Raw genomic sequence first — 23,010 nt, 5'->3', positions numbered from 1 at the left:
GAGTGCGGAGAGGTTGGGGAAAGGACGCACCCTGTACTCATCCGTGGTGGGAAGCAGAGCGCTGCGGCTGGGAGCTGGCGGAGTGGAGCGGAGCCAGGCTGCTCTGCTTCCGCCACTGCTGGTGAGTGCAATGGGGATCCCTTCCTCCAAACCCCCTCCCCCAAGTGACATGGCTGGGGCCGGGGCGAGGGAAGCAGAGCGGGCTGCTCCTGGCCCCCCCCCGCTAATCCCCCGGGCCACTTTGGGACTGAAGGGCCCCCAAAAGTCCCCTCCCACAGCTCCTGCCCCCCAGACTGTGGGGGGGGGGGGGAAGCCCCTGACCGCCCCCGAGACGCTCTGCCCCTTATCAAACCCCTCAGCCTCAGCCTGGCCCAACACCTTTAACACACTGCTCAGAGCAGCGTGTCAGAGCTTTACCATGTTGTATGCGAACCCACGTTCTATCGGGTCGCGTTATATCAGGGTAGACGTGTATATATATTTATTTAGAGAGGCAGGGGATTATACTGAGCTGTACAAAAAATGCTGGGCAGGAGAACTCATGCTTGAAGCACCTCACTCATGGCGAAACATCCTGTGAACAAAAAGGCCTTGTCATATTGACATTTTACTACAGGATCTCAACCATTTGAATTGTCCACTAGAAGGATCATTCTGATGAGAGCTGGCTGTTCTGATACCTGCTCCGCACTTCACATACTTTGAAGGAACTGGGGGGGGAGGGGATGGGGAAAGGAGGTGCAGTACCTGCAGGCGAGAGTTGCGCCCCTCCGCCTAGGAGCCGGACCTGTTGCTGGCCGCTTCCAGGGTGCGGCCTGGTCTGCAGTGCCATGACAAGCAGGAAGCCTGCCTCTGCACCCCAGCTGCGCCATTGACCAGGAGCCACCCGAGGTAAGTCCACGCCCCAACCCTGCACCCTGATCCCCAACCAAACCTGGAACCCCTTCCTGCACCCCAAACGCTTCATCCCCGGCCCCACCCCAGAGCCTGTGCCCCCAGCCCAGAGCACTGACCCCTTCCTGCACCCCAATCCAGAGCCCCCTCCCACACCCTGAACCCCTCATTCCCAGCCCCACAGCCCGCACCCCAACAGTCTGCCCCAGCCCTGAGCCCCTCCCAACACCCCAAACCCCTCACCCCCAGCTCCGTTTGGTCACAGGCATCAATAATTTTCTTCAACTGGGTCTTCAGAAAGAAAGTTTGAAAACCACTGGTCTAGACCACTTTGCTGCATTCAAGGGGGTGGGGGGGAAACCAGAGAAATAAGTGGTAAAATGGTGGGCTAGAGCCATAGCTACCTTGACATGCACACTGAGAAAACCAGAGGGAATTTAGATGAGGAACTGACATCTGAAGTTTGGCAATATGGACCAGACTGCTCTTTTGCATCCCTGAGAAAAGCTTGTGGAAGCTTTGTTAAAGCGGTGGAGAAATGGCCTTAATTACATACTTTGAAGGAACCTTACTGAGAAAAGAATCAGCACAGAAAATCCTTAGGCTTTCCTAGAAAAATCTCAGTTGGTTCCAAACCCTGGGAATCTAAACCATTTGAGGGGTTTTTATTGTTTGGTTTCAGAGCCACCATTAGTATGAGGGGGGCTGACAGAATCCTGGAAGTAGTGAAGGTTTGAGATACCAAGCACAACACGGACTGAACTTAGGAACTAAAGTCATCCTTGCAACAGCTGGAGAAAAAATACCTGGCTACTGCGGCAGTGAGAGGTCCTCACGTCGTGTGCTCTTCCTGCCCCCCAACTTATCTGCTCTTCAACACCATATTTCACCCCAACCAGGAAAGAAATGCAGCTAGTGACTACTGGCTTGTAGTTTCCAAAATGTCAGGTCCTAATGATACACTTCTACCCTAGAATCCCAAGACTTTCCTGCTACACTGCTGCAGAGAGGGAGGGAGAAACAAAATCTCTGGAAATAGTTCCTGCCTGGAGATAAAAAGGAAAAAAAACTTAGGGGAATTACCTTTTCCTCCAAGAGATTGGGAAATTAGAGATACAACCATTACTCTGAATGGCACCCCCTGCAGGCATGACATCATGAAGTTAGGAGACAGAAAAAAAGACAAGAGGACCTTCTATGCTTGGAAGATGAGGATGAAGATCCAAGTCATAATGAATTACAGAGCAACAGGAGCCTATAAGAGAGAAGGCTATGTTTTCATCTACTGAAGGGATGTACCCAATTATTGCTTTGTGATTCTGAATTGTTGCTCATGAATTCACAGGGAGAATTGTTGGCTTGTAATGCTTTTTCACAATTTACAGCTGACTAAGACAGAATGTGGCCATTCCTCCTTTATGTTGACTTTGTGATCTTCCATACTTTTGAAAGCTGAACTATTACTATGCCCCTGAAGTCAACCCAGAAGCTCCAGACAGTACAGAATAGAGACGAATGCTTCCTCAGCACCATGGGCTGGCATGAACACCATCTATGCTCAAGTCTCCACAGTGGCTCCCCAGTTGCTTCCAAGTGCAATTACCAAAGTTGGAGATAATCTTGGAGCCTTAAAGTCAGGGACATTTATCTGAGAGGCTATTATTTTATGCTCTGCCAAGGCAGAAAAGATCAGCTGTGACCTTAAATTTGAGCACTGCACAGCTGGAATTTTTGAAGACACTTGAGAATCAGACATCCAACTCCCACTGAATTTCAATGGGATTTGGGCACTTAACTCTCTTAGGCTTCTTTAAAAATCCCAGGCTATATGTTCAGAAGCAGGGCTCTTCCAATTGAAATCCCCCACACCTTTGAAATTCACTTTCTTTAGCAAGGCATCAAAGCCGAGCTACCTTCAGTGTATAGCAAGACTAAAAAAAGGAGACTTCATCAACAGTTTTCCTTCTGTATTTTAAACTTCTGTAAAGATAGCAGCTATTACTGGGGCCCCAGAGCATGTTAGAAATTAGCAAAACACAGTTTCATTCAAAATGATTCTAAAGCACTTCATAAACTAGTCATATACTAATCTTTTCCTCCAAGCAATGAAATGCAGCCACCTCTGGAATGAAACATAGCAGCTATTATATAGAACCCAGAAAAACTATTGAACAGTTTAAGACAGGAAGTGAAGAATATTTTGTCCAATCGAAACAATGATAATTTTAGGTTAGTAATTATGCAAACTGGAATTTGTCCAGGACACAGGGATTAAAATTCTAAACTTCATAAAAAGCTCCCAAGGGTTTTTTAATGAATACACCTGATCAGGACCTCTGTTTCAAGTCTCCTCCCTCTCTCTCTCTCTTTGCATTGCCAGACGCATAATTCTCCCAAACAAATATTGCACTGAGACATTGGTTCATACTGATTGAGGAAAGAAAGCCCCTTCAAAAGCTGAGTCTTCCTCAGGCTCACTTCCATGCAATAGCCAGGGCATAACACTCCTTAACTAGGGAGATCAAAAGGCATGCATTAACTTCCGCTATCAACAATTCTGTACAGAGCAGTCTCTCAGTTTAATAAATATTTTATCAAATAATAAAGTTACTGTAATAGTAAATATTGATTTTTTTTTAATTGTTGAAAGAATGTAGAGAATTGGAAAACTTCTTTTCATGTCTATGCATGTCCAACAGTCTGTACTGTGGAGCACTTCCCATATCCCTGCTGGTTGTAGGCAGAGCATAGATCAACAGTCAGCCTGGGGCCAGGACAGCCCTTCTGTGGAGAACCACAGAATGATGCTTCCAAACTGAAAAATACTAAATAAACACGTAAGTCACCTAACTAACAAATGAACCTTGTGTATCAGACCCTTAGGGAACAGACAAATATCCCTTTATACAAACATGCATTTTACCTTAGACTCTATGAAGAGAGAGGAGAGAACCAACCATTTGGATTGAGACATGCGAATCCTCTCCAGGTGAACCAGAATGTTGGACATCAAAAGGTACTAAAGAAAATTCACAGGTTAGAAGGAAATTTTCCCCTCTCACCCGCTGTCATATGATAGTCTGTACTGGGGGAGTGCAAAGTAGTACTCACTCCTAGAACGAGAGGAGGATTCAAATTATGTTCATGGGAACTGACACCATTATTAGTGTTGGCACAGCACATTCTGAAGTATCCTTCACCTGAAGGCCAAATCTGAGGAGGAAGGGACACCAATCTTGTAGTGCTTTGTGAATGTATGCATTGATGTCCACCTATCTGTCTTACAGATTTCTTTGTAGATAATCTATAGGTTTTAGCAAATACATGCCTTGATCCATCTTGCAATGGAGGATGTAGAAGCCTTCTTCCCTTTAACTCAAGTGAGATACAAGATGAAAAGAGCTATGTTTTTCCAATAAGACACTGTGATATTGAGACAGATTTTAAGTGCTCCCTTGGCACCCAACTTATGCCATTCAGTCTACTTGGGATACTCTGGATTAGGGCAAAAGGTAACCACTTCTTGCGATCTGTGAAAAACAATATGTATGTTTGGAATAAATGATGGGTCTCTCTGAATAATCACTTTGTCCTTACAGAAAATACACAGATGAGACTCCGTAAACAATGCTTCAAGTTCCAATACCCTCTTATCTGAGGTAACTGCCACTAAGAAAGCCACTTTGAGAGTTAAAGTAGACCAAAATGGAGTGTAATAGTTCAAAGGGTTATTTTGTTAAGACTCCTAGCAACAAATTCAAGGTCCAAAAAGGGAACATGTGCACTATGGGAAGACTAATAGGGGTTGCTACTTTAAGGAATCTGATGTGATGACTAAAAATCATCTTTGGTCTTTTATAATTCAAGATACTTGATATGGAAGCAACCTGTTTCCCTAAAGTCCTACGCTTTAGGCCCTTGGCTAGCCAATCCTGTAGGAACTCTAAGACATCCTTTACATTAGCTTTTTTGGTATTAACGTGCCTTTCTTAGTACCAAAACTGGAATTTATTCAAGTTATCCCATATATCTTGCTAGCAGAAGCTTTTCATCATGTCACAAGAATATCCATAACTCACAATATCCCAAAGACCTCGGTTCTCCCCTTTTAGCTTCCACACTGTTAGTTTTAGCAGATCTGGGTTTGAGAGGCAAATCAGTCCCCTGGGTCAGAATTCCTTCCCAGGCTGGTAATTTCAGAGGAGGTTTGCATCTGTATCCTCACTACGTTGATGAACTATAGTGTGTGGGACCAGTATAGGGCAAGTTGGGATGATTGTGACCCATTCACTTAAGATTTTTTTCTGGCCTTGCCAGTAGAGGTATGGGGAAAGACAAAGCCAGCCATGGGGCCCACCTATGAGAGAAAGCACGCACACATCAACTGCTTCCACTTTGGGACCTTGGCTCCGTGTGAAGAACCTCACTGTCTTTTGATTTTCCCTTGAAGCAAAGAGATCTATGACTGGAACTGTGAACTTTTTCCAACATCTCCTGAAACACTGAAAGATTCAGACTATTTCCCTGTGTCCAATACCGTCCTGCTGAGCCAGTCCTCTGCTGTGTTCTCCCTCCCCTTTATGTGAATAGCTTTCAGAGAGAGGATATAATACTCTGACCGAATCAGTAGATTAATCACTTCCTTGTGGCGGAAGGAAGATTTTGTTGGCTGATGTATGCTATTGTGATGTGTCTGGGGATGAGTAAGATTTTGATTGACTGTTGAAAATAGAGGCGGGCTAGTCTGGTGGCACTTATATTTAGCCAGTTTCCATTTCTCTTCTCCAAACTGAAATATGTCCCAGGTTACTCTAGAGATGGAATATGCACCTCACTCATGAAGACCGGCATTGGCAGTGATGAGTCTAAGTAGTTCTAACATAAGATACACCTGTTGAAATCTCAAAAGATGAGTCCACCACTTGAGGGAGGAAGTGAGTAACTGTGGAACAGTGATTCTTCTATCCTGATTTGTTACGATTTTCTCCAATATGTCAAGGGGAGTTTTTGGAGCATCCTCATACAAAATCTGGCCCATTGTAAAGTGTCCACACATGAAACTAGCTTGCTGAGCAGTTTTGTCAGGATTTTTAGGGATGTCTGATTACCAGATATTTGGTGAATTAATGAGAGGAGCTTCTGTTATTTCTCCTCTGATATGAACATCTTGTCCTTCTTGGTGTCTAGAATTACTCCTAAATGTACTAGTCGCCTAGACAGCTGGGAGGTGACTCTTCTCTATGTTGGCCAGAAACCCATGATCCTGTAGGAATGTTACAATATCCTCTAGGTCCTAAAACACCATCTGCTAGACCATTTCCTGATCAGGTTCCTGTCCTAAGTAGGGGTAAGTGTTTATCCCCCTTCTCTCTCAGATCAGCCACTAAGACCACCAGAATCTTTCCTAGTTTGGAGGCTGTAGCAAGTCTGAATGAGAGAGCCCTGTACTGAAAATACTTCCTGTCGTAATAAGCACAGACATTTTCAGTGGCTCTCCTAGACTGGCATGTGAAGATAGGCCTCCCTGAGGTATACTGACATCATGAAATCCAGGAATGATAATGCCGTGATGACAGACATTCGGATTTCCATCCAGAACCTCAAAGCTCCTGTGCATTTGTTGAGAGACTTGCAATCTAAGATGGCTCTCATGTCCCCATTCTTTTTTGGAACCACAAAGAATATCAAGTATGCTCCACAAAATCTGTTTAGTTGGTACCAGCTCTACAGCTACAATGAAAAGAAGGAGTTTGATCACTTAGTTTACTTTTTGGTTTTTGATAAGGTTCTTTGACCTGTGGGAGACTATAACTTGTTTCTGTGGGATTTGGTTATTCTGATGGCACAAGCCTGTAGAACCATCTCTAGTACCCATTTGTATGAGATAGATGTCACCCACAAGTGGGCAAATTTCTGAAACTTCCTCTTCCCCTAGATAAGAGGTCTTCTCAGACATGGGACACTAACTCAGATAGATAATTTCTGGTTTGGGGGTATTCTAGAAGAGCCCTGAAGTTTCCCAATCTATTAAAATGGGACCATCTATCTCTTCCAGATCTGAAGTTTTTGTGGATTTCTTGTGGGCTGGTACCATGAAACGATGAAGTGTAGCAAAAAGAAAGGTCTATAGTTTTTTCTTAAGTTGATAAGACAGAAGAGACGATCTATTCACCTTCTTCTGCTACTGCTTTGTCCATGTCCTCAACAAACAGTTTGCCCCCTGAGTACTTGGCAGACGCCTCAAAGTTCTTAGAAATGGTCAGTTTTTTGTATGTTGGCTCTTTTTGGCAAAAGCCTCTCCTTTGGAATGAATCAGTGTGTCTTTAACCAAGGCAACAGCTGCTGCATCTATCTTTGGCAGAGTGAGCAAATCTTTTTTATCTTTGCTAAGGACCTGAACCTCTGGATTTGTCTTTTGAGATGCTTGCCTTTGCTAGGGAACTCCCACTAAGCCTTGATTACCTCTTCAAACAATGGGTGTAGTGTAACATAGTTCTTTCTTTGTTTTACCTGGAAAATACTTCTGAGAGGCTTTCCTGGGTTGGTGGATCCTGGAGTGTCTCAAGGAGCATTTCCAGTGAGTTAGCACCTTCCAGAACATATAATCATATATCTTGGTGGGGGGGGGGAGGGTCTCTTGTAAATCCTTCTGTAGTTCCACACAATCTGAAACAGATAAGTCCCTTTCCTCCAAGGAGACTGAACTAGATGAGGAGGAAGAAGTTTTCCCCCTCACTCTTTGATCTCTTCCATTTTTTAGCATTATGGCCCTTAGTGTGTCTTACTGGGAAGGAATTAAAAGAGAAAGAAGAAGAGACTCTTCTTTGAATGTCTTTTTTCTGAATGCCACAGTCCCTGGAGCACTTTTATCCTCACTTGGCAGGGCAGACCCTGGGCCAGAGTCTGAACTGCATAGCACTTTTATTCTGCAGGCTTTTTTATTTTTAAACAGATCTTTAGTGTTAGCTGCTAGTTTCTCTTTTGAGGTCTCCTTTAGACTTTGACTCTTTTTTTGGGGGGGGAGACAGGACGGGGGGGGGGGGGAACGACACATGAGGCCGGAGCAAAGTCATGTCTCAAACTGGTTTCTGAGGTGGCGAGCCCTTCAGAAGTATGCCACTGAATTTCCTCCAGGGGACAGAGTTTTGGGAAGCAAAGGAGAATTTTTCTGCTTCCTTTGTCAGAAAAGGCTCAACAGGCATGGAGCAAACCTGTCTGACCAGACTGAAGTAGAGCCACTTCATTATTTCAGGGGGCACCCCTGAGGCTGAGGGGATGATGGTCCCCATGGACCTACTAGTGGGGGAGGATAGTTGCTCACCCTCTGAAATAAACTGTCCATTGGCTGAGAGTGGGACAAGGCTGCTGCATAGCTGCAGTGGTGGCTGCTGCTGCTCCCTTGGAAGGCTGAGGTGCCATTATGGCATCTGCTTAAACTGTCTCTTGCATTCCCCCTGGGCTGGAGGCCCTCGGTGGCCCAATTCCCTGTCTAAAGTCATCACACCAGCCATGGGAGTTAGGTCCCATGTCTGGAAGGCTACAAGGGGACCTGGCCTGCTCTACACTATCAGGTTGCCCTTTGGTATGTCTGCATGCTCCTATCTGCTGCTAGGATACTTTGTCCGAACTGCCACTGGATAAAAAGCAAGACTTGGAGGACATTTGTGGCTCATTTTTCTCTTCCTTATCAGCCATGAGCCAAGATAAAAAAAAGGGGGAAAAACAGCTCTGTTATGGTAATAATCAGACCCTACCCTATTCCACAGTCCAGCAGAGGGTCTGAGCAAAAACTAGCTCAGAAACTCCTGGTCAAAAGAAGAAAGCACCTTCCCTCCTACATTTAGTTTTAGAGGTCTCCAATCAGTCGAATTTAGGGCTGTCAATCGCAGTTAACTCACACAATTAACTCAAAAAATTTAATCACAATTAACTGCACTGTTAAACAATAGAATACCAATTGACATTTCTTAAATATTTTGGATGTTTTTCTACATTTTCAAATATATCTATTTCAATTACAACACGGAATACAAAGTGTACAGTGCTCACTTTATACAAATGTAGTTATTTTTGTTACATAACTGCACTCCAAAACAAAACAATGTAAAACTTTAGACCCTAGAAGTCCACTCAGTCCTACTTCCTGTTCAGCCAATCACTCAGACAAACAAGTTTCTTTACATTTGCAGGAGATAATGCTGCCTGCTTGTTTACAATGACACCTGAAAGTGAGAACAGGTGTTCGCATGGCACTGTCATAGCTGGCATTGCATGATATTTACATGCCAGATGCGCTGAAGATTCATATGCCTCTTCATGGTTCGGCCATCGTTCCATGCTGATGAAACTCGTTAAAAAAATAAGGCGTTAATTAAATGTGACTGAACTCCTTGGGGGAGAATTGTATGTTCCTGCTCTGCTTTATCTGCATTCTGCCATATATTTCATGTTATAGCAGTTTCAGACGATGCCCCAGCACGTTGTTCACTTTAAGAATATTTTAACTGCAAATTTGACAAAATGCAAAGAAGATACCAATGTGAAATTTCTGAAGACAGCTACAGCACTTGACCCAAGATATAAGAATCTGAAGTGCCTTCCAAAATCTGAGAGGGAGGAGGTGTGGAGAATGCTTTCAGAAGTCTTAAAAGAGCAACACTCCAATGCAGAAACTACAGAACCCGAATCACCAAAAAAGAAAATAAACCTTCTGCTGGAGGCATCTGACTCAGATGATGAAAATGAACATGCATCGATTGGTCTGCACTGCTTTGGATTGTTATTGAGCAGAACCCATCATCAACATGGATATGTCCTCTGGAATGGTAGTTGAAGCATCAAGGGACATATGAATCTTTAGCACATCTGCCATGTAAGTATCTTGCAACGCTGGGTACAACAGTGCCATGCAAACGTCTGTTCTCATTTTCAGGTGACATTGTAAACAAGAAGTGGGCAGCATTATCTCCTGCAAATGTAAACAAACTTCTTTGAGCAATTGGCTGAACAAGAAGTAGGACTGAGTAGACTTGTAGGCTTTAAAGTTTGACATTGTTTTATTTTTGAATGCAGGGTTTTTTTGTACATAATTCTACATTTGTAAGTTCAACTTTCATGATAAAGAGATTGCACTACAGTACTTGTATTAGGTGAACTGAAAACAAGTATTTATTTTGTTTTTTACAGTGCAAATATTTGTAATAAAAAATATAAAAGGGATCTCTGTACGCTTTGTATTCTGTGTTGTAATTGAAATTAATATTTGAAATGTAGAAAACATCCAAAAATATTTTAATGGTATTCTAATTAATTGCGCAATTCATTTTTTTAATCACTTAAGAGCCCTAGTCAAATTCAGATTTTTTTTAGTCCTAGCCAAAAAGTCTCCACTACAAAAAGAGATGACTCCTGGTCTACAACCTGCCCAGGAATGGAAGCAGAGAATTCTGGCATTCTCCACAGACAGGCAGCACTGGCCCCAGACTAGATGACAATCTTTGCTCTGCCACCAACCAGCAGGGAGAGGGCAAATGCCTGATACTACAGACTGGGCGGGGGGAGGAAAGAGATGAGAAATAGCAATGGGAAGTGATTAGCAGATTTGAATTACAAATAAACATTTATTGAAGAACACAAGTCTCTTCCCTATTCCTTGAGCGCACCATTTGAGCTCAGTTTCTTACCAATGGATGTCAATACATGAGCAGTAAAGATGATCACCACCACCTGCAGGGGTCAGTTTGTAATTATAGAGGCTGGTACTGAGCTCAATAACCAAATACTTCACTTAAGCCAATGACTTTAGAAGTCCTAGTTTTTTCCCTTTAAAAATGAATTTCAATTAATATCAGTCACATGTATTGTCTGAACTGCTAGTGGCAGATTTCTAAGAGAAGCACATTTTATTTATATTCAATAACCAAGGTCAAACAGTTTAAGCACCAAATACCCTGACACCCCGTAAGAATTGTAACAGCCTTTTCAATGTACTTATTTATTATACACCTTCCATTACAGCTTTTCTTTAATGCAGTAACTGTATAATAATGGGTTCAGTCTTTTTTATCCTGTTTGATATTTCAAAAGCACATCGGCAACAAGTACTATCACAGCCTATTTCCTAACAGTAATAAAACCTCTGCATGGCATTACCGTTTGTTTTCTAAAATTTCCAGAGGCAGCATAGATTGGTTAGAAAAAAAATATTTTTATTTTTGAGAGAGACAGACAGAGACAGACAGTTCAGTTAATGAAATCAGGACCCTTCCAGATGGAATCACAGACCAAGGTAGGTCAGTCCTATGCTTCAACAATCTTGACAGTGTTTTTAATACTAGACCCTCCCGCAAGGCACTCTAGTGAAGGTGTTTCTATCATCTGATAAAATAAACTGAGATTCAACCCCACTACAGAAATAAAAAGTCTTCAGGCCAAGGACAGTTACAAAAGCCTGCTAATGTACACAGTAATCTCTAATGAAGGAAACTTCACACGTTAACCAATGCCATGCAAGTTCTACACCTATTGATAAGTCTCTAAATAAGTGCATGTTTCCATTCCCATTCTCCCTTTATCCACTAACAAACCCTATTTACCTATTACACATTCACATTTGAGTCCCTTATACACCAAAATGCAATCTACTTCTCTTCAATAACTAGCCTCAATTTCATTTGATAATTAATGGGGAGGACAACAGTAAAGTCTTCCTATGCCTCATTCAAGTACTAATAGCTCCAAAGAAGTGGTTATAGAATAAAATATTCATTGAAGATGTCAACATAGTTGAAACTGGGACAACATATTTTGAACCACTATAAGAATAAAAGTTATTGGAACCACAAATTGTCTTGTGACTATCATCAATTTTTATTTCCAGTTGCCAGGTCAATGAAGCATAAGCAACAAGAGCCAAACTTTTTTTTTTTTTTTTTAAACCTGTAACCTATAGTATATTCACTTAGGTGGATGAAAAATTTATATTGTGAGTAAAAAGAAATCCAGATGACTAATCAAGCAAAAAGCAATGTCCTCAAAGTACTGTGTTTATAGTACAGCTGAATAATGTGACTATTGTATTTTAGCTGAGGTATCAAAACTGTAGTTTTACACTTGTACAAATTTTATTAGTAACCTAATTAGGACTTAGTTCTTTAGGGAAAGCTCTGATTTTTACCCTGTATTTGTACAACATCTAGCACAAAGGGTTCTTGATCCTGATTGGAACCCTTGGACACCACTGGACGGTAATACAAATAATTTGGTGAGGAACTCTGCCCACTCCCAGTTTTGAATATTCTCTCCAGTCAAAATAGTTCTGGAAAGGTAGAATATAGTGTTGTAAGTCACCTGAAAAGCTGCAGCTAGAAATCAGGTCAGCTGGGAAAGAATTCTCAAATTTTATTCACAGTAAACAAATGCAGCAACAAAAGGCAGAGCACACTATTTCAATGAGGCCAATATAATACCCTTCCATGTTATTCTCTGCAATCATACGTAGTTTCACCATTAAGTCTCTGAGAAATTTTATTAAAGCAGGAAGTTAACTTCCACTTTTTTACAGTATCTGCTTCATTTCAAAAATTTTCTGCATGTTTCAATCACCACAAGTTTGCAACTCTTCTTCAATTTACTGATACCAGTATGAACAGAAAGAAATGGCAACAATTATTTTGAAAAGCTTGGCTCATTTCCACAATAGAAAAGAATGCATCTGCTCAGTACTAGAACTTCCCTGAGTTCCTCTTAGTTATCGATCTAAGAAACAACTTCAGCCACAGAGGTAGCAGACTGTGTTGCTAGCCTCCTAAAGGCATAACACCAGAACCAATGAAACAACACAGATCCCTGCATTAGCTAAAAGGCAGTGTTTTAGGGGTCGGTAAGATCATTCTCCTCCTTTAAATGACGGAGTGACACTGGAATTGTAGGTAAAAAAAAGTTTCTATGGTCTGGCTCTGCCAAAGATCCAAGATCTTCCTAACCTCTATAAAGAGAGAAGTCAAGAACAGGATAATCACCATAATGTTGGCACTGGCTCCAGCAAAGGAATTATCTAGGATATACGTAGGACATCCACCATTATAGTACCATTAGCAGAGGGCTTTCCCCTCCCCCAACCAAAGAAAGGTTTCTAGATTTCCACCAAAAAGTATTTAGAGTCATATTTTCTCCATGCACTTTCTTAATAGAAATGAGTCAAGTTCTTTTTTGATTACATTTCCTCTTTCTTCAAACTACAAAAGGCCAGCATCTAAATGGTCCATCCTGTAAAGGACATTTCATTTACAATTCCAGTTTCTTTTTGGAAATTTATTTTAATGTAACATTCACATTTCAGGGAGCACCAATCTACCAGATGCACACCAAGGGTTGAAAATGGGCAAACTCTTCTTTTGTTGCATTTCAGTGGTTTTATAAGACAAGGAACATGTAAAGCTTCATATACATATATTGGTAAAGTGAGTTCACTTTCTCAGCTCTAGCTTCCTAATGCCATTAATCCTTTAACTACAAATTCTGATTAACACACTGCAGAATATACAAAGCAGAATTTTGTGTTTCAGAATATAAGGCAAATCAGCACACTGACTTTTCAGTTACTAGCTACTATGAAATATAGATATTTAAGAAACCAAGGGCGAGCACCCCAAGAACAACCAATGCTTCCAGCACGTTTAAACAAGAGTGATTCCCACCATTTACTATGGTAAGGCCCTTTTTAAATAAACGTGAGACTCACTGTTTGTTTTCTTCACCAGGAGGTGGAGTCTTGCCATGCCCTTCCATTACAAAATCCTCATGTTCCATCTGCAAAGGCAAGCATTGCAGGTCAGAAATTGGTGAAGCAAAGTGCATGTCACCTTAACGTGTCCTTTTTCCACATATCACAACTTAATGTAGCCACTTTATTTCAGTGACTGGTCCAGAACAGACCATCTAGATTCTAAACAATGAATGCACACCTTCATTCCTCTTATTGTGGTATCATTCTACAGCACAATTTCCAGAATGCCTGTGTGCATAACAAAATAAGAGCTTCCGAGAGAGGAAGGATGGTTTAATGACTAACGCAAAAGAGCAGTAGTTAGGAGATCTGGATTCTGTACCTGGCTCTGTCATGGACTTCCTGTGTAGCCTTGGCCAAGCACTTCACCTTTCTACTTCAGCTTCTCTATATGTAAACTGGGAATAAAAATACTTATCTACCTCACATCATCTTTAAGGATTAATTAACATTTTAAAAGGACTTTGGGATCCGGGAATGGAAGGTACTGTAAAAACAAAGTACATTTTGTGAAAAATAACTTTTGTATTAAAAAAAGACTTGTCCATATGCATACCGCCACATACTGTAGCCAGCGGAAGAAAAAGCCTAAGCTAGCCTTCAAACAAATGCTGTTCCAGTGATAAGGTAAGCATTTCCTCTGGCTCTCAGGATAGAAGATTCAAGAGACAATAAGGAAGTTTTTTGTTTAATTATCTTATATTCTTCTCCACAATTCCAGTGTGTATCTTAAACTATTTCTTAGCAAGGAAATCAGAGCACTCAAACACTACATCTAATCATCATCAGTGAAACAATCACCATTCAATTACCTCCCTTAGCTAGAATTTCCTGCACTGGCAGCAGAATATTTCACATTTATATAAAACCATACATAAATTTATTATATATAACTAGAGCCCTGCATGGATACACACTCTCTATACAAACATCAATACATGCACATTTAGCAACCTTGCACACCATGTGAAGTAAGCTAGCCACGCTGCAATACTTGATATAGGCTTGTAAACATGATAGTCAGAGATGACAGATAAAATCAACTGACTGGTACCCAAAAAAGAAACCTGTGATCCACTGTTTGAAACTGGGAATAGGGGGGAAAGAGCATTAATATAGGAGGTAAGGGTAACCTGCTTTGGTAGTTCTTTGGAAAAAACAGTAGGCCCCTCCCAATCTGTACCTCAATACTGTCAAGCAGTGACAAAAAAAATTACTTATGCGAGGCACTGTTTGAATATCCAAAGATGACATTTTACAGGGACAAGAGAAGCAACATTATTGTCTGGGTAAACAAGTACTCCTGAACAAATCCACAGATGCACTGTACAAGATCAGTGAGCTATAAGCAAGTAGTGATGTACAATAAACATATATTCCCAAACAAAACATGTTTAAGATTGATACATATTTACATCAGTGACTCTATTTAAAACATTATCAAAACATTGTAGTTATTTTTAAAAAATGCTTGAAAGCCAGGAAATTCAGCACTGTAGTTTTGCAAACAAGCATAACTTCCATCCATTATGGAGTTTGGGGTCTTAAAGACCTATGGAATGGGTGAAGGAGGTAGATACAGTAGAGTTTCTACCTATTATAGCACAGTGAAGTGCTCTAGCACAATGTAATGGCACACGGAAGAAGGTGTTCATATGCAATACAGAAACAAAAGGAGAGATTCTAGTATGTTTTTCTATATATGTTCAGGTGGCTTGGGAAAGGTCTGTTGCCAATGAGAGACAAGTCTGAAATCTGTATGTACAGAAAATGAGGAGAGGGTTTGTCTCGGAAATAAGTGCATAGTATATTGGGGAGAAGGACTGGATAGATAGTACAGATATTTATATAGAGTCAGAGTTAAGCTAAACTGACATCTTTTATAAAATGCAAATTCACTCCTATAGAGGCCAATAGAAAGGAGCAAATTATGGCAGGTAAAATATAAAATGGAAATTAGGAGAGAAAAGTGGGAATTTGAAGAGCAAATAAAGACAAAAAAAGTCTTTAAATATATTAGAAGCAGGAAGCCTGTGCGAGATAAGGAGTAAAATGAGCAATTAAAGGAAGGATAAGAACATTTCATAGAAGCAAAATGATTAGTTTTTAACCAAAGGAATATTGGGGAGATCCCTTTCTTAGACCTACTCCTTTCAGGTAATAAAGATGAGTGACGGTCAGAAACTGACATTTTAGAAAGAGGAGGAATTTATACAAATTCATAAACTAAACAGCAGCAAGTGACAAGGACCTGAACGTACTGAAAGAATTTAAGAATGAAATCTGATGTGTCAAAGGTAGCAAAATGTTGGAAGCTTAAAAGACATCAGGAGTGACCTACAACCATTGAGCATTACTTCAAGTACCAGGAAAATTGTTTGAAATTGTAATTTAAAATAGAATTATAAAATACCTAGAGGTGCCTGGTATCATAAGGGACCATTTCTCTAGAGAAAAAAAAATCAGGCCTTTTTGATACATTAAAATTCTCTGAGTATGTCCACAAGATAATGGAGAAAGAAGTGCCTAACAATTTATTTCGACTTACAAAAATCCTTATGCAAAGTTTCTCACAAGAAGCTATTAGAAAAATTAAGCAGTCATGGAGTGAGAGATAAAGTACCAGCACAGATGAGAAACAGGCCAAGAGACAAAACAAAGTAGGAATAAATGGTAAATAATATAGCAAAAGGTTAAGAGTAGGATGCTCCACGGATCTGCACAAGGATGGGGTTCTTTGATATAAACTGAGTATCACTCAACTGGAAAAAGGGGTGAATAGGGAGATGACAAAGTTTGCAGATGACATTTACTTAGGCTAGTCAAAACTAGAGAAAACTGGGGGGGACTTCAGAGGGACCTAACAAAGCTGTGTGAGTGGGCAGCACAGTGGCAGCTTCAATTCAGTGTTGAAAAATACAAGGCAGTACACACAGAAAGGAACACAATACAGCAGTGGTTCTTAACCTTGGGGTGCAAAATGCCCTTTCTGGGGGTGCGAGACATGCCAGATTTTTTTAGAAGGTAAATCATCGAAAACACAAATTAAGCATGGGCACAGAAGTACAACTACTTTGTTTCATCAAACCTATGTATTTATTAACATACTTTTTTATGATTACTGTAATATACAAAAAAATATATCTAGGTTTAAGGGGTGCGAGAACATATTTTGATTTTTGATAAGGGTGCAAGAACATATTTTTTGAGAACCAAGGGGGTGCAGGCTGCAGTAAAGGTTAAGAACCACTGCATTTTAAATTAACTGGTCAGAAAGAGGACTTCCACTTCACTGTAGAAAGCTCAGTGAAAATCTCCGCTCTGCATGCTGCATAATCAAAAAAGCAAGACAAATATTCGGCTGCATAGAGAATAGTCTGGAAAGTAACACTGACATGATTGTAATATTATGTAAATCAATGGTATGCCCTCTTCTGGAATACTATATTTAGTTCTGGTCACTCAATCAAAAAAACCCAAACCATAGCTGAAATAGTGGGAGTTTAGAGAGACAATGAAAATGTTTAGAAGTATGGAAAAACTTCCATATGACAAAAGAAAACACTAGGACTGTGTTTCTTCTCTCAAAACATATGAGAGAGAGAGAGAGAAAATAAATGGTGTAGAGAAATTAAAATGGGTGCCATTTTCTGCCATCTCTCAGTACAAGATGACATTCAATTATACTGAAAAACCACCAATTTAAAATAGAGAAGGAAATTATACATGGTGTAAAAAATAACTTGTGAAATTCACTGCTACAATATATCAATGAGGCCATGTGCTTAGAAGGATTTTTAAAAGTTTGTTCTCATCCATATGAATATCTATCACAGATACGTTAGAGATGATTAAAAAAATTGGAGGGATAACTCCCATGCTTCAGGGCATAAGCAAACCTCAGAGGGGCTAGAAAGTTCTATGAACTGGTCATTCCACAATTACCTGGTAGGTTGTTTCTTGGATCTTCCTCCAAAGCATTTGGTACTTACTACTGGCAATGGTTGGATATGTAGGAACGAATGACACGGCTAGATTCTCACTAGAGAGGATGAAGGGAGACTATGCCAGGTTGGGTAAGACGCTCAAGGAAATTGAGGCTCAGGTGATCTTCAGTGGGATTCTACCTGTCCCTAGGGAAGGGCGCCAAAGGGGTGACAAGATCGTGACGATAAATAGTTGGCTGAGGGAGTGGTGTTACAAGGAGGGCTTTGGGATGTATGGGCACTGGGAGGCTTTTGGGGACAGAGAACTGTTCTCACGGGATGGGCTCCACCTAAGTAGGGAAGGAAGTAGAATTCTAGGAGGGAGGCTGGCTCATCTGATTAAAAGAGCTTTAAACTAGACATTGGGGGGAGACGGTTGGGAGAGGTCCAGGTACTCTCCACACCAAATTTATACATTGAAAGTGAGAACAACAGGATAACAACAGATATAGCCAGAGGGGGAGGGTTAGGTATAAGGAAGAGGAGGGTATTAGGATGTTTGTTCACCAATGCGAGAAGCTTAGGTAACAAAATGGAGGAACTGGAGCTCCTGGTCCGAGAATTGAAACCGGATATCGTAGGAATAACCGAAACATGGTGGAACGGTAGCCATGACTGGAGTACAGGTATGGAAGGGTATGTGCTGTTTAGGAAAGACCGAAACAAAGGTAAAGGTGGGGGAGTAGCATTGTATGTCAATAATGAGGTGAAATGTAACGAAATAACTAGCAATGCAATGGATAATACGGAGTCTGTTTGGGCAATGGTGACATTGGGGAAGAAAACTACTAGAGCGTCCCCTGGGATAGTGATTGGGGTGTGCTATAGACCGCCGGGATCTAGCCTGGATATGGACAGAGAGCTCTTTAATGTTTTTAAGGAGGTAAATACTAATAGGAACTGTATGATCATGGGAGACTAACTTCCCGGATATAGATTGGGAAACAAATGCTAGTAATAATAATAGGGCTCAGCTTTTCCTAGACGTGATAGCTGATGAATTCCTTCATCAAGTAGTTGCTGAACCGACGAGGGGAGATGCCATTTTAGATCTGATTTTGGTGAGTAACGAGGACCTTGTTGAGGAAATAGTTGTAGGGGACAACCGTGGCTCGAGTGATCATGAGCTAATTCGTTTCAAAATAAATGGAAGGATAAACAAAATTGCATCTGAGACTAAGGTTTACGATTTCAAAAGGGCTAACTTTACTAAATTAAGGCGACTAGTTAGGGAAGTGGATTGGACTAACATATTTAGGGATCTAAAGGCGGAAGACGCCTGGGGTTACTTCAGGTTGAAGTTGCAGGAGCTGTCAGAGGCCTGTATCCCGAGAAAGGGAAAACAGTTCGTAGGTAGCAGTTTTAGACCGAGCTGGATGAGCAAGCGTCTCAGAGGGGTGATTAAGAAAAAATAGAAAGCGTACAAGGACTGGAAAATGGGAGGGATCAGCAAAGAAACCTACCTTATTGAGGTCAGAGGGTGTAGGGAAGCAGTGAGAAAGGCAAAGAGCCAGGTGGAGGTGGACCTAGCGAAGGGGATTAAAACCAATAGCAAAAGGTTTTTTAGCCATATAAATAGGAAGAAAACCAAGAAGGAAGAAGTGGGACCACTTAAAACTTTAAACGGAGTGGAGATTAGGGATAATCTTGGCATGGCACAATATCTAAACGAATATTTTGCCTCGGTCTTTAATGAGGCTAATGAAGGGCTAAGGAATAGTGGTAGAGGGACTGACGGGAATGAAGATATGGGGGTAGACATTACGGTATCTGAGGTAGAAGCCAAACTTGAACAGCTTAACGGAAGTAAATCAGGGGGCCCGCATAATCTTCATCCTAGAATATTAAGGGAATTGGCGAGTGAAATTGCAAACCCGTTAGCGATGATTTTTAATAAATCTCTAAACTCGGGGGTTGTACCGTTTGACTGGAGATTAGCTAATATAGTTCCTATATTCAAGAAGGGGAAAAAAAGTGACCCAGGTAACTACAGGCCTGTTAGTTTAACATCTGTAGTATGCAAAGTCATGGAAAAATTTTTAAAAGGAGAGAGTGGTTACGGACCTTGAGGCCGATGGCAACTGGGACAAATTACAGCATGGTTTTACGAAAGGTAGATCGTGCCAAACCAACCTGATCTCCTTCTTGGAGAAAGTAACAGATTTTTTAGACAAGGGAAATGCGGTGGATCTAATATATCTTGATTTCAGTAAGGCGTTTGATACAGTACCGCATGAGGAATTACTGGTTAAATTGGAAAAGATGGGGATCGAAATGAAAATCCAGAGGTGGATAAGGAGCTGGTTAAAGGGGAGACTGCAGAGGGTCGTATTGAAGGGTGATCTGTCCGGTTGGAGGGGGGTTACCAGTGGAGTTCCTCAAGGTTCAGTTTTGGGTCCGATTTTATTTAATCTATTTATCGCTGACCTCGGAACCAAAAGTAGGAGTGGGCTGATAAAGTTTGCGGATGACACCAAGTTGGGAGGTATTGCCAATTCGGAAAAGGATCGGGATATCCTCCAGGGAGATTTGGATGACCTTGTAAACTGGAGTATTAGTAACAGGATGAAATTCAATAATGAGAAGTGTCAGGTTATGCATTTAGGGATGACTAACAAGAATTTTAGTTATAAGCTGGGGACGCACCAATTGGAAGTAACAGAGGAGGAGAAGGACCTAGGAGTCCTGGTTGATCGTAGGATGACTATGAGTAGGCAATGTGATGTGGCCGTTAAAAAAAGCTAATGCGGTCTTGGGATGCATTAGGCGAGGTATTTCTAGTAGAGATAAGGAGGTGCTAGTCCCGTTATATAAGGCGTTGGTGAGACCTCATTTGGAGTATTGTGTGCAGTTTTGGTCTCCCATGTTTAAGAAGGATGAATTCAAACTGGAACGGGTACAAAGAAGGGCCACTAGAATGATCCGAGGAATGGAAAGCCTGTCGTATGAAAGGAGACTTGAGGAGCTTGGTTTGTTTTCCTTAACCAAAAGAAGGATAAGAGGAGAGATGATTGCACTCTTTAAATATATCAGAGGGATAAATACCAGGGAAGGAGAGGAATTATTTCAGCTCAGTGCTAATGTGGACACGAGGACAAACGGATATAAATTGTCAGTCAGGAAATTTAGGCTTGAAATTAGACGAAGGTTTCTAACCATCAGAGGAGTGCAATTCTGGAACAGCCTACCGAGGGAAACAGTGGGGGCGAAGGACCTCCACGACTTTAAGATTAAGCTGGATAAGTTTATGGAGGGGATGGTATGATAGGATAACGGGTTTAGTCAATAGGTCAATAACGTGCCACACTGGTAATTAGTACAAAGGGTCAATGTTGGGATATTGTTAGCCTTTTCCAGAGGGTCTGGCTGGAGAGTCTTGCCCACATGCTCGGGGTTCAGCTGATCGCCATATTTGGGGTCGGGAAGGAATTTTCCTCCAGGGTAGATTGGCAGTGGCCCTGGAGGTTTTTCGCCTTCCTCCGAAGCATGGGGCAGGGGTCGCTTGCTGGTGGATTATCTGCTACTTGAAGTCTTTAAATCATGATTTGGAGCATTCAACAGCAGAGTCTAGGGGGAGAACTAGTCCAGGAGTGGGTGGATCGGCTTATGTGGCCTGCATCTTGCAGGAGGTCAGACTAGATGATCATAATGGTCCCTTCTGATCTTGAATTCTATGATTCTAGGATATAAAATACTGGACTAGGCAGACTGCATGTCTGATTTGGTGTGGCAATTTTATGTTCCTACATAGTTTGCAAAACCTTGGCTCCAAATTTCTTAGCTTTTGAACAACTGCTTTTTGAAATAACATTTTATGGACATTTAACTGGTATATATTTCTAACCTTGAAATTTCATTCTACTCAAAGTGACTTTGTTAAAAAATAAGGCATTATGGAATTCCAAATTTGTGGTGTTCTAAGAATTCCAGATCAAATTTACTCCACAAGTAGAATATTTTTCCTCCAGCCTACTCACTGTATCTTTATGGCTTATACATCATTGCTAGCAATTCTGGCAGGCCACATGCTGCCCTCCGTTATATCTGCCTTCAATTGGGATTTGCACAAAGGTAACTGAGCATATAATTTGAAAACAACAGAGTTGTGCACAGGCCACTCTGAAATTGGAACTTTGATTATGCGCAAAGCCAGAAGAGACTCTTGTTCATATCCTTATTGCTGGGTTGTTTCTGCGGGGATGACAGGTAGTAAAATATCTGTCACCAAAGCAGACCAACAGCATTATGAACACATAGGGGACCGATGTGTTCATTCTATTTTAACAGAGCTTTGTTACTGGATTTCCTATGTTTTAGACATTATTTTGAAACACAGTCTTGTGAAAGCTTTATTATAGTGAAAATAAAACCTAAAGAAATTCCTGCAACCCAATTAGTTCAGCTGGTGGAGCTTTTAAATTCCACAGAATATGCATGATCAAGGGAAAGAAGTTGTGTCATGCACTCTGGCAACCAACAGTTATATCTGTTGTGGTGTGAATGTGGAGGAGGTGCTTACCGTCTGTCATTGAAAGGGTGAAACCAATGGAATGGATAAGGTTGGATGCACAAGGTATGCCATTTCCTTCCTTGGGTTACAATTGGCTGAGGGCAGGCTTCAAGACTCATCCCTCTAAACCTCCAAATCCCACCCACAGTCCCATGTGTCCCCACTCACTCTGCCTCCTTTTACTCCCTAGCAAGCCTCTCAATATCCTTTTACTGTGCCCTGACAATGTCAAGACCAGTGCTTATGCCCTCTCCTTTTAAGGAAGTTGGAGCCCAGCCTCCTTCCTGTGCTTCCATGATATGATTTGTGGCAGCAAGACACCTACCATTTGAATCCATGCATAATAGTGCATTCTAAGTCCTCAGCTTATTTTGTCTTGCATGATAGGCAGAGAAGGAAAATTGTCTTGGAGTTCACAGAAATCAAAAGATTCTGTGATCTTTTTTCTCTCTCTTTTTTGACTTTGATGTAACAAGTGCCACTGTCAAAGGTGGACAGTGCATGGGGGTCTTGGAAGGGGAGGGGAGCGGTGGGAAAAAGAATAGGACTGAAGATTTTGCAAATGCTGCTGCTAAAGAAGCATAGTCACATTCACTCCACCCCCAGATGAGTGAGGAGAAGCAGGAAAGGCACAAGAGCTGGCCGAGGCATGGATTTTCTCCTAACAGGGCTGCAGCGGGAGTCATTGATTCTAAGATCAGGAATCTGAAGAGAGTACATTCACCACTTGTCCTTTATGGCAAGAGATATGGGTGCAAGCTTGAAGATGCCAGCAGCCAAGGAGATAGGACTTCAGGCAGCTGAGGCAAGATATTAACCTTCTATTTTTAGGA

The 23,010-nt window shown here is 41.4% G+C and overlaps 1 protein-coding gene across 15 annotated transcripts in view; it reads right to left on the bottom strand.

Moving 5' to 3' along the window:
- TNRC6B (trinucleotide repeat containing adaptor 6B) overlaps positions 1-23,010 on the bottom strand; it is a 240,123-nt gene that overhangs the window by 147,883 nt on the left and 69,230 nt on the right. For 13 of the 15 annotated variants that reach the window (XM_039489172.1, XM_039489189.1, XM_039489205.1 and 10 more), the window contains one exon: positions 13,637-13,704. The exons of the other annotated variants lie outside the window; for them this stretch is intronic. In XM_039489172.1, coding sequence (XP_039345106.1) covers positions 13,637-13,704 — 68 coding nt within the window. The remainder of the gene's footprint in view (positions 1-13,636; positions 13,705-23,010) is intronic. 15 annotated transcript variants of the gene reach the window in all.

This window comes from Mauremys reevesii, linkage group 1, assembly GCF_016161935.1.
Source record: "Mauremys reevesii isolate NIE-2019 linkage group 1, ASM1616193v1, whole genome shotgun sequence".
Taxonomy (NCBI): Eukaryota; Metazoa; Chordata; order Testudines; family Geoemydidae; genus Mauremys; species Mauremys reevesii.
This window is presented reverse-complemented; position numbering and strand designations above follow the sequence as displayed.